The sequence below is a fragment of the Streptopelia decaocto genome (genome assembly GCF_964273445.1).
Source record: "Streptopelia decaocto genome assembly, chromosome: Z".
NCBI classification, from domain to species: domain Eukaryota; kingdom Metazoa; phylum Chordata; class Aves; order Columbiformes; family Columbidae; genus Streptopelia; species Streptopelia decaocto.
The window spans coordinates 24211399-24230005 of record NC_138657.1 but is presented as its reverse complement, the minus strand read 5'-3'; the positions used below and the strand labels follow the sequence as shown (position 1 = coordinate 24230005).

The following is an 18607-nucleotide window of genomic DNA, read 5'->3' as shown; positions in this document are numbered from 1 at the left end:
AAAGTGGAACATGTGGTTTCAGCTGTCTGCATTTTACTATTTCTACTTCATAAAGAAACAGTGGTTTTTAAGGTAGGAGCACAGGTCTTAGGGGAGGCAAAAATGAACTCCATGTTACTGTATGCCTTTCTGTAAAGCATTTAGTTTCTCATATTTCATGTCCATATCAAAAGGACAATGACAGCTGCCTGACTTTGTAGGACACTTTAGGTTCCTCAGAGAAGAAAACCCACAACACGGACACTAGTACATTACAACAGTACTTATTGTGTTCAAATGCTTCCACAATCTGTAATGGATTCCCACATTAAGTATGTCAGGCTGAATTTTATAAACACTTAATCAAACTTTCAAATAAAAGCCAAGTAGATCTATAGGTTGTCCAAAGCCATTGTGATCGCTTTAAGGTTAAGTCTAGTAAGCAACAGTCTAGGCTTGGGCAGACAAGAGTTTTCTTGCAGCCCAGCCAGGTACCACCAGCTGCTGGTGGCCTCTGGGACGCCACATGCCCAGCCGCAGGTTTTCCAGGCCTGCAAGCGCTCCGCTCCGCTGCTGGAAGTGTTTCCCTGCGAAGTGGCAGGAGCTGCAGCCGTGCTGTGCAGGGACAGGGACGAGGGAGCACTGGGGAGGCCACACTTCTCCTGCAGCCACATCTGCGCTGCTGAAGCGGCGGTCGCCCACTTATCTTTCCAAACGTGGCGACCGCACAGAGACTTTGGAAGACGGTTCAATGTTCAACGTCGCTGAGCAACGCTTGTAGGATAATGGCGAGCGGACCCCCTTGAGGCAGCTTTGGGGCTCTTCACGTGTCACCTGGTACCCCGGAGCAGTCCCCCGCGCCGGCCGGGGCTCCCCCGGCACCCCGCGGGGGCAGCGCCGGGGGGCCGCAGCCGCTGCCGGGCACGAAGCCTTGCCGCAGGCCTCGCACCTCGCCGCCGTCCCCGCAGCCTCGCCGGCGGGGCAGCGTCCTCCCAGCCCGGCGGGGGCAAGGGGGCAGCCCCCGGGGCCGGCGGCAGGGTGGCGGCGACCGAGGCCGGCGGTAACCGCGGGCTCGGCAGCGCGAGGGGCGGCGGGACGCGGGGCTGGCGCAGCTGCCATTTCCCCTGGCCCTCGGCGCTGCCGGGCGGGAGCGAGGGCGGGCGGAGGAGGAGAAGAAGGAGGAGGAGGGAGGGGAGAGGGAGGTGGCCGAGCCGGAGTGAACTGAGGCGCTCAGCTGCCAACACTCACACACCGCCTGCCGCCGCGGCCGCGCTGCTCCTGGGCTCTGGGCAAGGGGGAAGGCGAGGGAAAGCCAGACGCGGGAGAGGAGGCAGAAGATCGCGGCAGGGGGAGGAAGTCAGAGGGGAGGGAAGCGCGGAGCGAGGGAAAACGAGCCCTCCTCCCGGTGGAGAGACGACTTCCCATGTAGCTGGGGATAGAGGGAGAAGCTGGCGCTCAGAAACTGTGAGAGAAGCTTTCCAAGCAAGTTACTTAATCCCCGAAGAGCGGCGGGAGGAGGGAACAGCAGTAATCACCGATCATAACCATTATTCCCGATCCCTCATCGCTTAACCCCCGGGCGGTTCAATGCACTACTCCAAGCTCTTCCTAGTTTCCTCCTCGGGGTAACTTCGAAGGACGCGCCGCCGGTGCCGCCCGGAGGTGAGGAGAAGAGCCTCGGAAGAAGAAAGGAGAAGTTTTGTGGGGGTTGTGTGCGGAGGAGGAGAAGATGGGCTGGAAGCGCCGCTGCTGCTGGGGAGGCGGAGGCGGCGGGGACCTTCTCTGCCGGCTCACCCTGGTGCTGGGGTTCCTGCTGCCCGCCTGCAGGACGCGCCTGTACACCAACCACTGGGCTGTGCGGATAACCGGGGGGCTCCAGGAGGCCAACAGGATAGCGAGCAAGTACGGATACGTCAATATAGGACAGGTAACCCTCCTCGCAACTACTTCCGAGCGGGCGCCGGCGACGCGGCCGGCAGGCGGGCAGGCAGGGTCGGCTGCCGCGGCACTGCGACGCGGGGGCAGGGGCAAGGGACGGGCAGCTCCGCGGCCGCCGCACGGCGGGGCGGCCCGCCAACCACCCGCCGTCGCTCCGGTTCCCGTCGCGGGCCAGCGGAGGTGATGCGCGGGGGGTAGATACGCGGAGGGGTCGGGGCCAGGTGCGGAGCAGGGCGCGCTCCGCAGAGCCGCCCGCGGGCCGGGGGCGGGGACGCGGGGGGCCCAGCCGGGGCTCTGCCCGCCGCCGCGCTGCCTCCGCGGCAGCCGAGCATTGCGTTCCGCGCCGGGCACCCCTTGCCCCGCTTGCAAAGGAAAAAAAACGCCAGTACAAGAGGAGCTCGTCCTGCAGCGAGCGCTCGTCTCCCCGGCAGCCAGGACGTGGCAGCTGCGACCGCCGGCCCGCCGCGGGGGGCGTCCCGACCCCCCTTCTTGCGGGGTGTGCGGAAGGAGCGGGTGACAGAGGTGGCCCCGCCGCTCCGGGGCGGCTGCCCGGCGTGCGGCGGCCGCCAGGGTCCCGCGGGGAAGGGGAGCGCGCCCGGGGGGGCTGGGGCGGCCGCGGGACTGGCACCAGGTGGGAGCCGGCCCGGCCGCCGCCGCGGCCCGCGCTGCCGTCCCGCAGCCCGCTCGCTTTCCGCCGGGGTTGTTGTGAAATGAGGGCAAAGAAGTCCACTCTCGGATGCCGGCGCTGTAGGCAGAGCTTTCCTGGCCTGCACCCGGCTAGTCGGGCAGCATCTGGGCTCAGCGGAGCCCGCAGATGTTTTGCTAGAAAACACCTGGACGAGCTACATCCAGAGATGACCCCTTGAGAAAATTATTAGATCCAGCCAGGTCCAGGAACTGCGAGCGAAGAAACACCTGGTTCTCGATGGATGATGCTGAAAAATCCCCCGCTGCTACATCTAGGCACAGCTGCTGTTTAAAGTGTCTTAGGATCACTTGTTCTGACAGGATTTGTGCTCAATATCCTAGCCTTTCCAGGCAATTATCCTCAAAATATGAGTTGCCTATGTAGAGTTTTGCAAGTTGAGTGCCTAAAAAATAAACAATTACATTTCATGCTTGGGTGCAAACACCCAAGCACAGTCTTTCTAGACAGTAGTTCATACTACATGAATGGAAAGTTTAAAAATGAGCATTTACAGGTACAGAAGGCTTTATCCTTATATATGAGATTCACAAAAGTGCAGCTGCATTTACACAACAGGCCTTCTACATCCACTGGATCAAAGTGAGACCCAATTTTTATTTGTGTTGTAGAATGAGTTCCCATGTGCTGCATCATTGACTCAAAAGTTTGACGTGTGCATCTCAGCTGTTCCCAGTGATTGCCAGCCTGAATAAGGCAGCTGTGCAGTCTATTAAGATAAATAATTTACATAAGAAAAGCTGGAAAATGGCACTGTGGTAGCACAAAACATGATGTGTAAAGATGCAGTTACTTAGAAAAACTGAGTACCAACATCCCTTTTGGAGCACTTGCTCAGGTAGGCAATGCTATTCCACTTGGAGGCACAAAAATTTGGTAGCAGGCTCTCACGTCAAAATTGAACTTCTGCCTTGAAACTGCCATTTATGAATCCAAGTGCAAAGATTTTTGCGTTGAAGTCTTTCAATTTTGTTTTGCATATGTCTTTTGCTCAAAGGGTTTCTCTGTATTCCTGTCTGGGCCTTTATAGTGCTGAAATAATCAACAGTCAGTTGGAGGGTGCACTTATCCCTTTTTGTCTTTCGTCAGGCCAGCCGGCTAACTCAAAACCTACTTTTTATACCTTGCACATCCAAACTTCATGTTGAAGCAAGGAAACAATGTAGTAAACTGCTGCTACTTATATGTCAGTGAAAGTGCCATGTATACACCTATGAGATATTAATAATAGATAAATTACTGATCAAGTATACAGATGGGAATGACAGAAAATAGAGACTATAAATAATGAACAACTGGAAAATTACTGGGTATGCAAATGAAAAGAGAGCATGTAGTGAAGGGAGTCAACACTGTTACTTAGTTGTGCCGATGGAAAAGAAGAATGTTACATAGTGGATACATGAGGAAGTAAACTTCAGTAACAGTATGAATTAGCATGATGGGTGATTCCTGTCTTACCGCTGCAAGCAGAATTTAAGAATGAGAAGCAGGTGGTGGGTGTATGTTAGAAAGAGCTTCTTATATGTGTTTTGGATTGGAGTAACTGTGTGCTAGATGTCATTGTGCCAACGTAGAGCTCTTACAGTTACATGCCCTAAGGAGTGTTGTGCATTTGCACAGTCTTACACAGACTTTCTTTTCATGGCCCTCTTTTTACAATGACCACTGTTAAGTTTCTGCTAATTTCTTTCAAAATCCTCTCCAAATGGTATTTCTCTGATGACACATCTGTTAGCATGTTGGTGATCAGTTTAATGGCTGTTCTTTTATTCCTAGCTACTGCTTATTTATCAGGCTGATGTGGTCGCTAGATAGAGTTCATAATTTGAGAATCAAGAGTTCATAAAATAATTCAAACAGCTGTGGTCTGACTATACATAGTTTAACATGTAAATATATAGTTCAAAGCCTATGTAAAATAATTCTATAACTATGTTTATTAAAAATACAGAAAAAAAAAAAAGTGCATAGTTTTCTGTGAAGCTTATCGATCACTCTACATGGAGTGTATCCCTTGATAAAGATGGCTAAAAGTAAGCAGGTATTAACTTTTCAAGAAAGGAGTCAGCAATGGTCTGGACTGATGAGTTAGATTTGACTGTAACAGACTTTTTGCATAGGTTTGGGAAAGCAGGGAGATATTTGATACATAAAAGGAAGTGCAATAAATATGATAATAGGGAAAAGATCCACTGTTTATTACCGGGAGACAATTTCAAACTATTTAAAAATCTGTATTTGGTGTGAGATGTTGAAAGACTTTCTCTTAGCTGAATACAGTGTGAAAACATCGGAAGAGAGAACCAGTAACGGACTTCTGTGTTAGAGGCAGGACTTCACATGTTTAATGTCTGCATATTGTAGCAGCTATGGCCAGGCAATTAAACTTTGGTTTTGCAGATAGTATCTGTTCTAGGTAAGCTGAAATATTATAATTAAAGCTGAAAGTCTCATAAGAGCTAAGCTGTTTACTTCTGCTTGAAGAAGTTAATTACAAATCTCATAAAAATACACATCCAAAAATCATCTGAAGAAGATTTTAAAAACCTAACGTAATGCATTAAGCATATTATTTTTTGTTAAATTAAATTTGTGAGTTCATCTTTAAGAAGAAAGTGTAAAAAGCTAAATCAAATTCACACTGCAGCCGGCCAAAAGAACCAACTCAGTACAAATGACCCAGAAAAATAATGGAATTAAAATATTCAAGATAGGAGGTAGTGACACTGTGTATAAAAACAGAAAGTCAAATAGGTGCAGTTGCAAAGTTGCAAACCAGGAGTATTCTGACAGCAGTTAATTGCATGATTAGAGCTGAAGGGAATAGTGGAAAACAGAGGGGTTCTGCGGATGTTGTTCTTACCAGCCACCCTGTTAATTTTGCATGAGTGGAGATGCAAGGTGCTGTGGAAGAGGGAAAGATTAGTGTACGTTAGGGGTAAACCAGTTGAGAGTAGGTAATATTTGGGTTATGTTTGAGAAAAATGACATTGAAATGTAAATTAATCTGATCAGTGGAGACAAGATGATAGACCCAGGAAGGCTGTGACTCACAAACAGCAGACAACGTCCCTTCTCCCAGTTTTTTTATTTAGTGCATTCCTGGTAATGGAGAATTTGGCTTCCCGCCTCCCTTCCCCTCCCCCCGCCCCTTTTTTTTATGCTCTTGTGATTTGGATAATATCCAGTTGAGTATTGAAATCACACCTTAAGTCAATTTTCATTGCCACGGTGACAAGGGGAAAGCTACAAAGCCTACCTGAAGTTGAGAACTGTGACTCACAGCTTATGGTAAACTGTTGCTCTCAAACTTCTGTGGTCTCCAGTTCTTGCTAAAGAAACTTGAACCTTTAGCTTCTCTGCTTATTGAAAAGAGGAGTTTTCCATTAATTTTTAGGGGACACAGCATGACAGAGAGAGAATCCTCTTTTACTCTGTGTTTTTCCAGGCTCCATGTTCTGGTTCTTGTTTCCTACACATTGATCCAGCGTACTGCTCAGTTATCCTGTTTTTCCTCACCATTACCAATGTGAAGTTGGCAGTAGACACAGAAGTTTGTTCTTCAAAGATACTCGAATTTTTACAGTGTATCTGCTGAGACTGTCATTGATTTTCTTTATCTATGGCTTGGAGAAGCACAGAGTAGAAACTTAGACCTATCATTGTATTAACTGTTATTCAGTTTATGTTGGAAAAGTCTTTTCCCCACTGGACTGAACAAAGGTTTTGTACCACAAAAACAGAGGCAGTAGATCCTTTACTGACTGACATAAGTGGGCAGAATATTCTTTCAAAAGTCAGTGATTTTGATTACTGCAGATAGTGCCACCAGTTTGGAGCTTTTGCTTTGGGCAGTAGGGCCCGCTTGAGCTGATATTCAAATTAACAGGCGTTCAGTTAAGACCTGTTAAAGATCTGTCAATAACTTCAGGCTTGAGTACTTGGCTATTGATAACGTCATTTCTGTAACGTAACCACAGATGCAGTGAAGATGATGGAGCAAATACAGTTAAGCATCATTATAAAAAAAATTGCCCAAGGTCTCCTCTATTTCATTGGGCTTTAAAATAGCATAAACATGTAATATCAGGACTTAAATGCATAGAGTTGACCTTTTTCTTTTCCTTTTCTCATGTGTTGCAGGCATTTCTTGCCTAACCTTGAAGTGCAATTAGTAGTTTCTCTAGGGAGCAAATCCTTGTCTCGTGTGGTAAAATTGCCTCTGCTCTTTTTGCATGGGTCTCTTAAGAATGTGGTCTGGACTAGCAGACCCTCTAGGACTGTGATGAAGCAGTATACTGCAAAACAGCCACGGAATTGTTCTACGTTACACACCGGATGGAACAATTTGAGGTATACTTCTTCCCCCAGAAGCTCCCTGCTGACATATTTTTCCCTTCTGTCTTGCAGTGGCTATGCTAAGCAGGCCTTTCTCTTAGATCAAAGTATCCGTCACTAACTTTTGGGGGAGGGTTAAACATATAGTCTGTTTGGCATTTTGTACAATTGCTATAAATATTATGACTGTGTTGATAGTGTGGAGGTTCCTTTCTGTACAGTGAAAGAACAAAGCTTTCTTTTGATACAGCTGTGAAAATTAAGGTGTACTGATATGTCGTCTTGATTCCCATTAATTTTGTCATTTCTTGTAAACACACCTTTTCACTGGATATAAATTTGTGGTTTGGTGCTAAATATTCTCGATAGACTGGAGAAATAGACTGGACAGCTTATAAAGGGATGACTTGTGGAGGATCTGAGAAGCTGGGAATGCTGCTCCAGGCTCTGATGCTGAAGGCGTTTGTGCTCTTGAGTTATTGACTTAATCCTTTTCCCCTCACTTCTCTGTTTATATAGATGAAAGAGGAGGAGCTCCAATAGCTGACTCTGGGCGTGAGTTAATTTTAATTTGAAATGTGTGTGCCTTAAAATAAGGAAGGCTTTCTAGGTTTGTGCTCTTGTAAAAGTTGTACCTCATTAGTTTCAGGTTGCTGTCATCAGGTGCTAGGAGTTCCTTGTTCGGGCAGGCAACTTTCCTTGAAGATGCAGGAGAACATGAGAAACAAGCAGCTGATAAGCCAGAGGGGATGAAAGAATGGAAGAAGTATAGGTATCTAATCAGTGGCTCCAACAAAGGAGATAAATGTTGCATTAATTAGTATAGGAGTAACTTTTAGATCCATCTATTTCTTTTTCTTTCTTATTTCTAGGTGGGGGCTGAGAATGGGTCTCAGATAACATCTTTCCAGATAACAACTTTCCTATCCTAATTGTATTCTTCCAGTATTTTTTCTTTTTTTTTTTTTTTTTATCTCTTCCAGGGTCTGTTGGCCTACTCCTCACCATTGGCAAGTGGCAGACTACCTTTTCTGTCCAGTTTTCTTCGTGCAAGGAGTACACGCTATTTGCCAAAAACACCTAAATATTCTAAGGTTGAGGTGTGGCCCAGGACTAACGAATAGATATACAGATGTATTTTTTATAGGTGTACTTTGTAGATAATGTAAATACTGATGTGGCTTGCCACAAGGACTTTTTTGTTGTTTTTTTAATTGGGACTTAATAAATTTAAAGACAGCAAATCACACAAAATGTTAATAAACATCAGTTCATTTTAAATCTGAGGTCCCAGTGATGGCACAGAGAAGATGTTGTGTAACAAGATCAATTGATCAGAAAGAATGGGAGGAATGGCTGTTTTCCATTTTCCAAATCTATTCCTGATGGGAGGCAGAAGGAAGTTCTGCAAACCAAATAGCTGAAATTTGAAGACTAGAAAAAAAATCCACTTAAACGGGAGCTTGTTTTAAGATAAAGAGCCTTAAGTAATGTGGTTGTCTTCAGCAAAGGAAGGAGTTTACTGCCATAATCTCCACCACCCTTACATGAATGACTCAAAAAAGCATGATGGTAGGCCTCTGTTTGTAAAGAAGTTCATCAACCCAGAATAATAATATCGACCATTAATACAAGAGAAATGCCCCTTAAGAGCCTTTTTGGTCACAGCATTGATACAGAGTGTACTCTGTTTAATGAAGTCCTGAGTATTAAAGATGCAAGTACCAGGACTATACTATTAAAAGAATCAAAACTAGGTTTACTCTAAGCTATATGCACATGCAGATGTAGTGGGATTAGACAGATACACCAAGGAAAATTGGATTTTTTCTTATTTATGACAGAAAAAAATACACTTAGAGACTGGTAGAGAATAACCACCAGATAGAAATATCTTTGCAAAATGCAAGCACTGAAACAACATTATTGCAAATGCTCACATGGCAGAAAACCAACACATATTGGAGAATACAAAGGGTATGCTGTGGGTAATTACTTTGTACTTAGTAGTAGTTCTCTTGTCTCTGCAGTTAAAAATGAGAGGGAGAAGGAGAGAGAACAGAGCTTACTGCTACTAAATGTGAGCTTTTGTTAGGAGTTAGATGAAGAAGTTGCTCCAAATGAGTTCTGGTTATAGAGTCAATCTAATAGTCTTCATCTGGTGTTACAAAATAAGATGAGAATCTTGTTTAACAGCATAGCAGTCAAAATGCAAATTATGTGATTATTTTTTATTTAAAGCCCTTAGGCAAACACACACTAAATTATACTTTTAAGAATGACAATTAGTTGCAAGCCCAGCTTACAAATGGCAATGTTTGTGAGAAATGCTCCTTTCAAACAAAATACATAAAGAAGTGGACCAGGCTAGATTAAAATCGAAGAAGCAGAAGAAATCTGTCACACATGTTGAGGTAAATCAGCAGTGCGTTATACCTCTGGTTTGGCACTGCTCACGTTTGGTATGACATGTCCTCTGGTTGGCAATGGCTGACAGCTGTAGAAATGAAGGATACGGGGGGCACCTCTACAGATCAGCTGTTCCATTGCAGTGGTCTTGAGGAGGATCAACTGTGCACATATGTTTACTGGCAGATATTTAATGAGTTTTCAAAGTTCTTCAGTAAGAAAGCTCCATGGTGCCAGGGCAGGGTCAATTCTGGTGGCTCATTATCCTCTTTGCCCTGGTGAAGTCTAAGCTCTGTTTTCTTGCAACTCAAAGACTGTGTTTCTTGTTTCTCTATGAACATAAAGAGTAGCAACAGCAGAAAAGTTGTAGCATTTCATTCTTCCTGCCACCTACTTTTTTCATCCAAGCCCAGTACTTCCTGTTGTTTCACATAGGTCAGGCTTTCACTGATCAGTCTTGCTTGACTGTGGTATTTCTAAGTGACCCTAATCTTGAGTTGCTAGAACATTACAGCTGGGTAGAGTATAAGGATTCCTTGAGTGGTCTAGAGGACAGCGCTCCTGTTTATTTATCCCATTATGGTGTTTGTCTATCCTGTAGCTCAGGGATGTCAAACTCACTTTCATGGGGGGCCACATCAGCCTCGCGGTTGCCTTCAAAGGGCCAAATGTAATTTTAGGACTGTATAAGACTGTATAAGTACAGTCCTAAAATTACATTTGACCTTTTGAAGGCAACCGCGAGGCTGATGTGGCTCCTGATAAAAATGAATTTGACACCTCTGCTGTAGCTGTATGATATTGTTGGCTTAGTTCAGCTTGTGATCTGCTGTGGTTCACAGATTGATTCTGCCAAATTCCTAGCCCATTGTTCTCCAACCTGAATTTGACCAGTAAGCTGTTGTTGATTATGTGTAGTACTTTGCATATGCCTTTGCTCAATCTTGCTCTGTTCTTCCAGTCCTCATTTTACAGTTTCAGTTTGATTTTAATTCTGTTCCTGCCCCCCAACATGCTCGCAGATCCTCTCTGCTTCATGCATGTTATGTTTATTAGATGACTTTTCTATGCCAATATTCGGGTCACTACCTGAAATACTGACAAAAACAGCTTCTAGAGGAACTCTGCAGGTGTTTTTCTGTCCTGCTGTAAAAAAGGGATATATCAATGTTACTTACATAGTTTTGACCTACTATTCCATAGTTTAATTTTATGTCCTACTTCAAGAATTTGAAGTAGACTGTTAATCAAGTAGTGCTTGAAGATAAATAGTTTTTAATTTGCAAAGTATCACTTCAAAATAAATACAAAAATCACAAGAAAATTGATTTGGACTGAATCATCAGTCATTTGTATTATAAACCTTAAGGTGTTCATAAGTGGATTTTTACCGCAATTTTGAGCAAGTCTGAAACTAACCGGTTTTAAAAGTGGTTTTGCTACTTGTCCTCAATCTGGAAGGTTATTTGTTTGTTTGTTTTGCACTGATTCCAACTTACAGACTGAATTTAGTCATGGCCAGTATATATCTGCTCTTGTGCTTAACTGTCTCATCTATTTCTCTCACACAGTTGTAGGGGGAAACAACCTTCACTTTTGCTTCTCTAGCTTCTGGTTTCCTATTAGAAGAAAGGCTTCCCACTCCCATAGTCATACCAGTTGCTGTGTTTTCATTGACATCTGTTTGCCTTGACCAGGAAGGATGGGCGGCTTGTACACAACCTCCCCACTGCTTTGTACAACATCATACATAATTCTCTAGACTTTGTCAGGCAAGATATTTCCAGTATCATATTTGCATGTCTGCAACTGTGTTCTGTGGTTCTGAGATTGACCAGTGTATCTTTATCTTCCTCTCCAAATGATGAATTGTAAAAATAACAAAGTGGGGAGACAGATATGTCAGACATGGATCTGAATAAATCATGTAGTCCCCAGTCAGGAACTGTGGTGCTCTTTGTCACCTGCCAAACACAGGAAAAAAATGTGATCGAACAGACTCCCACTTGCCAGAGATATACAGCTTAAGACAGTTAGTGATTATTTGGCAACGTGCTGGACCCAACTTGATTGATATTTGCAGAATGAAAAACTCTTTGGAATGAAATGTTGGCAAGTCTAGAAGAGTATCAGAGCTACACCATGAAATCCTGCCAGAATAGCTTATTGTGGAAATTCTTGTGGATTACATGATGTTGTATGATGGGCATGAAAGGGTAGAAGGTGGATTAGCCAAGCATGATCATGGATTATATAATTCTAAACAAATTAGGAATGAAAAAATTCTCAGCACAGACTCTTCCATGTATAAGGAAACTGCTCCCAGGGAGATGACATGGGGGATAGCCATCAAAAAGGAGCCATTTTTTGGCCGAGTTGTGTTTTTTTCTCCTTTATTTTTTCTTTTTAGGGGCATTTTTGTGCCAGCAGGGAGTAGGCCTCATTTATGTTTGTTTTCCAGGGCCAAACTGAACCTACAGAGATGTTGCAAGTCACAATTAAAACCTTTGCTGCATTATTGTATTCATTCCTGTTATAGCAGGCAATGAAAGTGTTACTGAGCAGTGCTGTGTGGCTGAAATTCAAGTCTAGAATTAGATAATGTTCTCTTTTTAAAAATATTTAACTTAATCAGCAGTAGAATGTAGCGTCCCTTCTCGATATACCTACTGAACATTTTTGGCTTTAATTGAGCATGTATTTGTAGAGCATATTAGACAGTAACCTAATGTCTTAAATACAAATGGGAAAAAAAATGTGCACTGTGTTGCACCTCTAAAGCCAGTAGTATGGCACCTAGCACACAGAGAAGTAGTGCCTGAAACGTTGTTCTCATGAACAACCTTTATTCAAATAGACCCGCAAGGATGCAAGGCTGTTCTGGGTCAGTTAGAAGATCCATCTAGCCAGCCTGCCTTCCTGTGACAGTGGTGTTATGTTCCGTGGGAGAGAATGGACAAAACCAGCACCTCCCTAACACTTCCTTCAGCTGTTTTCGCCTCAGCTGGATGTGGTTTCTGCATACTTAGAATTTTTTTTTTTTTTTTTTTTTTTTTTTTGTGCAGACACTTGTCCAGTCTTTCCAATAAAAGTGAACTTTCAGCAGCCACAGTAATCTTTGGCAAGGGCTTTAAAAGTTTGCTACTTCACTGCTTGAAGGGCAACCTCTCTTTTGTTTGTTACTTCCTATCTTCTTTTGATGGCTACTGAAAAGGACAGTGAAAGTTGGTCTCTGTCCACTCTTCTTATGCCATACATGACTTTTTAGATTTCTAATATTTTCCCATAAATTGTGTCGTATCTAGACTGAAGAGTCTTAGCTTAATTAGCTATGCAAAGGGTGTTCCATATCTTTGTCCATCCTTCTCCTGCCACTTGGAAATATTTCCAGCTCTACTATGTCTTCTTTGAATAGAAGTGGCTAGAACTGTGTGCAATACTTAAAGTGTGGCAAAACCTTGGATTATTCTTACAGTGCTATGTACTCTGCTTTATTTTCCGTACTTTTATTGATCATCTCTGCTATGTCATTTGCTGTTGGGACTTCTACTGAGCCGAATTTCCATGGATTAGTCTGCCATAACCCTGACATCGTCACTCCTCAGTGGTACTGGGCACCTTAAAACAGTTCATTTTACTGTGCAATTAGTTTTGTACATCAGCTCATCTATGTTTTTCTACGTTGGATTTCGTTTGCTGTTTCATTGTCGTCACTCAGTTTTGCAGGGTCCTTCTGCAGCTCACACACAGTCAGCCACAGTCTTTGTATCTGTGATTGTTAACAGTAGCTGACATCTACACCTCATGGCTCACTCCCTTTTCCGTGAGATTTTTTTTTTAATGAAATAGTGTAGGTCTCAGAAGAGGTTCTACCACAGTTGCCAGAACTCCAGCAGGGACCTCCACCCATTGTGAGAAGCTGATTGCTTTTTACTAAATAAATAACTAATTACTCCGAAGCATTGTTTTCAGTCTTTTAGCTGCTTCCTTCTGCAAGGACCTTATGTTATGGCTTCTTAAATTCTTAAAGGCTGTTGGTGAAGGACATTGTCAAAAGCCTTTTGAAAGTCCAACCAGAGTATATCTATCTACCCATCTTTATCTGTATGCTTGACCTCTTCAAAGAACACTGCAAATTTGTAAGGCAGAGTTTTCCACTGTTTAACTGTTTCCAAAGTGCTAATTTTTTGCCAAGTGTTCATTTCTTAGTTTCTACTCCTTTGCTTACTAGTGATGTGCATGTCCATAATGCTTCAGATATACTTTTAAAAATTATCATCACATTTGTTACCCAGCTGTCCTGAAATGTGAAAACTGCTTTTCAATTGAGAGATTTCATGCCACTGCTCCTATTGCTTTCAATTCCTTTAATTTACTGAGTGTTTTTATCTAGCTATTTAATCTATATTCCTTCCACACTCTGGACTGCAGATTATTTGTACTTCAAGTATCATATTTTCAGTAGCACATCTGAGCTGAACTGAAGGAAACTAATGAATAAAAATCTGAACTCTGAAAAAGTTTGATGCTTTATGAGTGTGCTGGGCTCCAGTGAGTTGACCATGAATGAACAGCAATGGCAGGGCTTTAAGCTGAGACAGTTCCTCTACCCCTCTTGGAAATAAGTAGCACCACGTCCCTGCAGGAATGGACTGCAGAATAAGCTCTGCTTTCTCTTGAGCAACCAAGCCCTGCCCTGCACATGGAACAGTAGTTTTACCAGTTGAGAATGGAGTGGAGCCAATGCAGATCCCTGAACAGTGGTCTTACAGCCCAGATTAGCTTTTTCTGCTTTTTAAGAAAAGCACTTATCTCATTGGACCTCAAAGAAAGTCTCTGAAATTTGGCTCAGCAAAGTATTCAGCTGCAGTTTGTAAAGTCCTCAATAATCTTTTAGTATGAATATTAGAAATGCATTTGCAGGTACCCCAGTTGTATTGGAATGTCTGACAGACCAGATGTGTCCCATCACTGCCACACAACATGACCTCCAGCCCTAACTAGCATAACATAATTAACTATGGTACTATTTTCAGTTTTTGTCTTCAAAGACTCCTTTTTGCTTCACTGTGAGTCAATTCATTCCCCTTCTTTGGTTTGAAAGCACAATGCTAGTATGATTTTATTTACACCTATTTGAAGTAGAAGGTCATTTTCAGAGAGAACACATATGACACTATCAGGGCTTTCGTCAGCACTCCTGATACATGCCAATCTTTGTATTACTGTCACTACTCCTTTCTGCCTGTCTGATCAAGCAATAACTTTGCTTCGCTCAGGGAAGATTAAATATCCATCGTCACTGAACAGATACCTCCTGATAATTCTTAGTGCATGATGATCATGACCAACTGACAAATCGCAAAGCTATCGCCCGGGAAAACTATTAACTGGAATAAACATGGTCACTGAGCCTTGCTTTCTGGAAGAGTTAACCATCCTCTGACCTAAAAGGCTTCTGGACTGTGTTGACATCACAGGTCTTACCAATAAATGGTTCTACCGTTGCAACAGACTGTTCTTTTGGAAGCTTTCTTGTAGATAAATACCATTTCCATCTTGTGAAATTTGACTAATTTCCATTTCTTGCTTGGCAACTACAAATGCTAATCTAACATGCTTAACTGCACGATGAGCAATTCCAGTGGTTGCTGGAATCTATGTTGATTTCCTACTGTTTCTGATCTTGTAGGACTCATTTGACATAAACCCAAGTGTTTCAAAATGGAAATGCAAATCCATTTATAAAGAAGAATACATGGTTTTATCCAGTTCATTGCTACCATTCAGTAATAGCTCACAAGCTTTTCCCTATTTCAGTGGTTTGGTATTATATATTTATTGCCAACATATTAAATATACAGTAGAAACATTTCTTCTTTCTCCAAGAAAAGCTACTTTCATGTACACAGCTAAGCATTCACTCACCCCTCAGGTTCTAAGATCCTGCTCTCCAAACAAGAAGGCCACCAAGGAATATTATTTAAATGTGCAAAATAGACAGTTTAGGAAAGCTGTGACCAGTTTCTCATTGGTTTTATTAAATTTAGGCTTTTCATCATGAACTGGATATCAATTCTCCTTGACTTTCCTCTGTAGTCTGAAGTAATTTAGAAGCAGGTATATGAACCTAGACATTAAGTTACTAATTTAATCTAAAATGTAGGCTTCACTGAGGTCTGAATTAAAAAAAAAAAAAAAAAAAGAAAAAAGTAAGTGTTGCTTCATTAAGTGCTTATTGCAGCTCTCATTAAACACAGTGGAAGATCCCACTGATTCCAGTGGAAGCTGAACTGAACCTTGATCACTCTTCCACTATGGAAGTTGGTACAGCAAGAGAGAACTCTGTATATCTGAATTAATACTTCACTTTGTTGTTATTGTTATGATTGCAAATACCTACTTTAAGTGGAATATTACATGACTATGCTAGAATTAACAGTTCCTTGATGTGTTGTGATATTTTTGAAATCCTCACTAAACATCCATTATGTTGATGATTTCTTTTGTACTACATTTGAATGCAATCATTTTGTGGGGTTATTTTTTTGTCTCATTTTCTTACTTGCTTTGTCTTTATGTGTATCTTTAGATCCTGTCAAAGAGATATTTGTTTTTGTCTTGTTTTCATGCTACTAAACTTAGGAAACTATAAAATCTTCTCTAGGAACTGTTCCTCATATGAAGAGTTGTTGCTCAAGATGTCTTATCAAAACCAATGAGATTACATGTGGGTATGGAGACTTCATATAAATAATAGATGCTGGAAAACCTTACTTTTACACACAAAAAAATACAGATACCTGTACAGCTCTAGCATTAACAAAATAAGGTCAGTGAATGCATCACCATCATACCTGGTGCATACAAGCTGCATACTTCTCTGTGTTAGGTTAAGCATGTTGTACAGAATGGAACATCATCAGACTTTGATACAGTGCAAAGTTGAGGATGAATGGTGTGTGCTCACCATAAAAGAGTATTGGGTTTAGTACCTGCACACTCCACATAGATGAACTTAACTCAGTTCTTGATATTCCCATGAGTCACTGCTTTATTATTCTTCAGTAAATTATATTGGTGATAGAGGAGGAAATTGCTTAAATCAGGTCCCATGAGAAAGTCAGTTAAATGAAAACATTGTATTTACTATGACCAATAAGAGCTGAACTCAGATTTGTAAGACAAAGTACAGTGTGAAAAGGTTTATTGCTGGCAATATAAATGTTCACTGGAAACAGTATGACTACTATAGGTCACTGCATTAGTCATTTTCAATGTTATAAACTCTCTTGCAATTAATGTGCTTAAGAGTTTTATATTGATGTTTAAATAACTGCATAGAGGTATAACAGTATATCCAACTTGGTGCCCAGTTCCTAAATCTTTTATTCATACAAGTATCCCCATTAGATTTGATTGCTCTTGATTAATGCCTCTTAAATTCCATTAGCTTCAACAAGAGTTATTTCTGATTTATGGTTTTGTAAATGAGAAGGGACTTGATCCCACTGGGACTGGACAGATATTTACAAGTTTCTGGACAGGGATGATGGTTATTAAATATTTCATTATTGAGATTTAAAAGGAAATGAATATCAACATTCTTTGCTGTGAAACTTCTCTTGCTGTAGTTTGTTAAAAATAAAACCTGTTTCTTAATTATATTTTATACTGTTTGCCTGACCGGAATAGCAGTGTCAGAACTTTGTCAAGCCTCATTCTTATGCTCTAAGTACATATCAGAGAGTACAGATTACAAAGAAACAATAATTCTTAGAGTCTGGAGTAGGTAATAATGTATGGAGTATGGCAGTTCTATTTGCTGCTTAAATAAAGATGCATGTTACTGCATGTATCTATCCTAATTCTCTTATCATTTTATGTTTGTTTACTGATAAAACATGAAATAGGATTGGAAGTCAACAAATTAGTGACAAAGCTCATTTCAAATGATGGAGTATATAATTTAGATATTTGAAATTACAAAGTAGTGAGTTAGGAAAGAGGAAAAAAATCTCAGAAAGCAGTGGCAATGCTTTCTGAGTGGACCCCATAAAATGTTTAAAGTGTTTGTTTCCTACTCGATGGCTTTATTATGGGGGCTATTTACTGAAACAAACATTACCACATTGTCTAACAGCTTCTTTGCAGATGCAGACAACATTTTTTATGGCTTGAACTTGCAATGCATGATGTCTGTGTTGAAGTCACTTGAAATGTTGTAGAGGTTAAGTTTATTCATATAGCAGAAAATAAATACTATTTGTTGCACTCATTTTTACTTGCAGAAATAAGGCAGTGACTCATTTGGCTTCACAAAAAGGGGCATGAACTACCAGTTTGCATTGCATTGCTTTCTGTATTGAAGAGAAACAATAGAAAAGATTAATGGGAACGACGGCAGTAATTGATTTCCTTTTGAGAATTTTCATGAAATGTGTAGTGCTGCCCTGGAACTGCAAACCCACAGTCACAGGTTGCTGAGCAACCTTGCATCACTTTATTTGATAGGGACATTAACTTGCCAGTTGCTGTGATGCCTACTCAGGTGAAGAGCACGGTGACACTGGGGTTGCAATCATTAACACCTGTCATTGTATTTAAATTGTAACATTTCACATGACAGATGTGGAAATGGCTTCCTTCACCGCCTCCTCTCAACTCTTTTAGGCTAATATATCTGTTGGAAGACCAAACTTGCACTTCATGAAAAACACCCTCCTTGTCTGCCCAATAATTAAGGACTCTGCGTTAATTAATTTTTAGCTACTTTTTTAAACATTATTCCAATAGTCACAACCTATTCATCAGCCCCAGAGAGAAGGTGGATGAAACAGTTACTGACTTTAAAAGAAAGATTTCAAGTGCTGTAATCAAATTTCTTTCAATTTAATGCTTCAACAGTCAACATAGTGTCCAGATATATTAAATTTCACACTTTTTTAATTCATTCTTAACTTGACTGAGGGCATATTTTACCCCCTCATCTCTAGGGAAGGGGTACCATGTAGCAAGCGTTCAGTGGGTACTGATGTGCAGCACAGTTCAGATTCAAGCTTTTCCTCCCGTAAATATTGATGTGCGTTCTGGTTATCAGAGCTGCAACAGGGAAAGGTAGGGTTCAGGCTCTGCTTCTGGCATAATTTTTTGAAGGAATATATATTTATTGTGATCTCATGTGACCCGTAGCCTATAGGACAAATTTCTCTCCATTGTTCATTGGTATAAGAC

The 18607-nt window shown here is 41.9% G+C and overlaps 1 protein-coding gene across 1 annotated transcript in view; it reads left to right on the top strand.

Annotated features, from left to right (window-relative positions):
• The first annotated feature begins 1265 nt into the window (after positions 1-1265).
• PCSK5 (proprotein convertase subtilisin/kexin type 5) overlaps positions 1266-18607 on the top strand; it is a 193029-nt gene continuing 175687 nt past the window's right edge. The window contains exon 1 of the mRNA XM_082075872.1: positions 1266-1906. Coding sequence (XP_081931998.1) covers positions 1709-1906 — 198 coding nt within the window. The 5' untranslated portion in view covers positions 1266-1708. The remainder of the gene's footprint in view (positions 1907-18607) is intronic.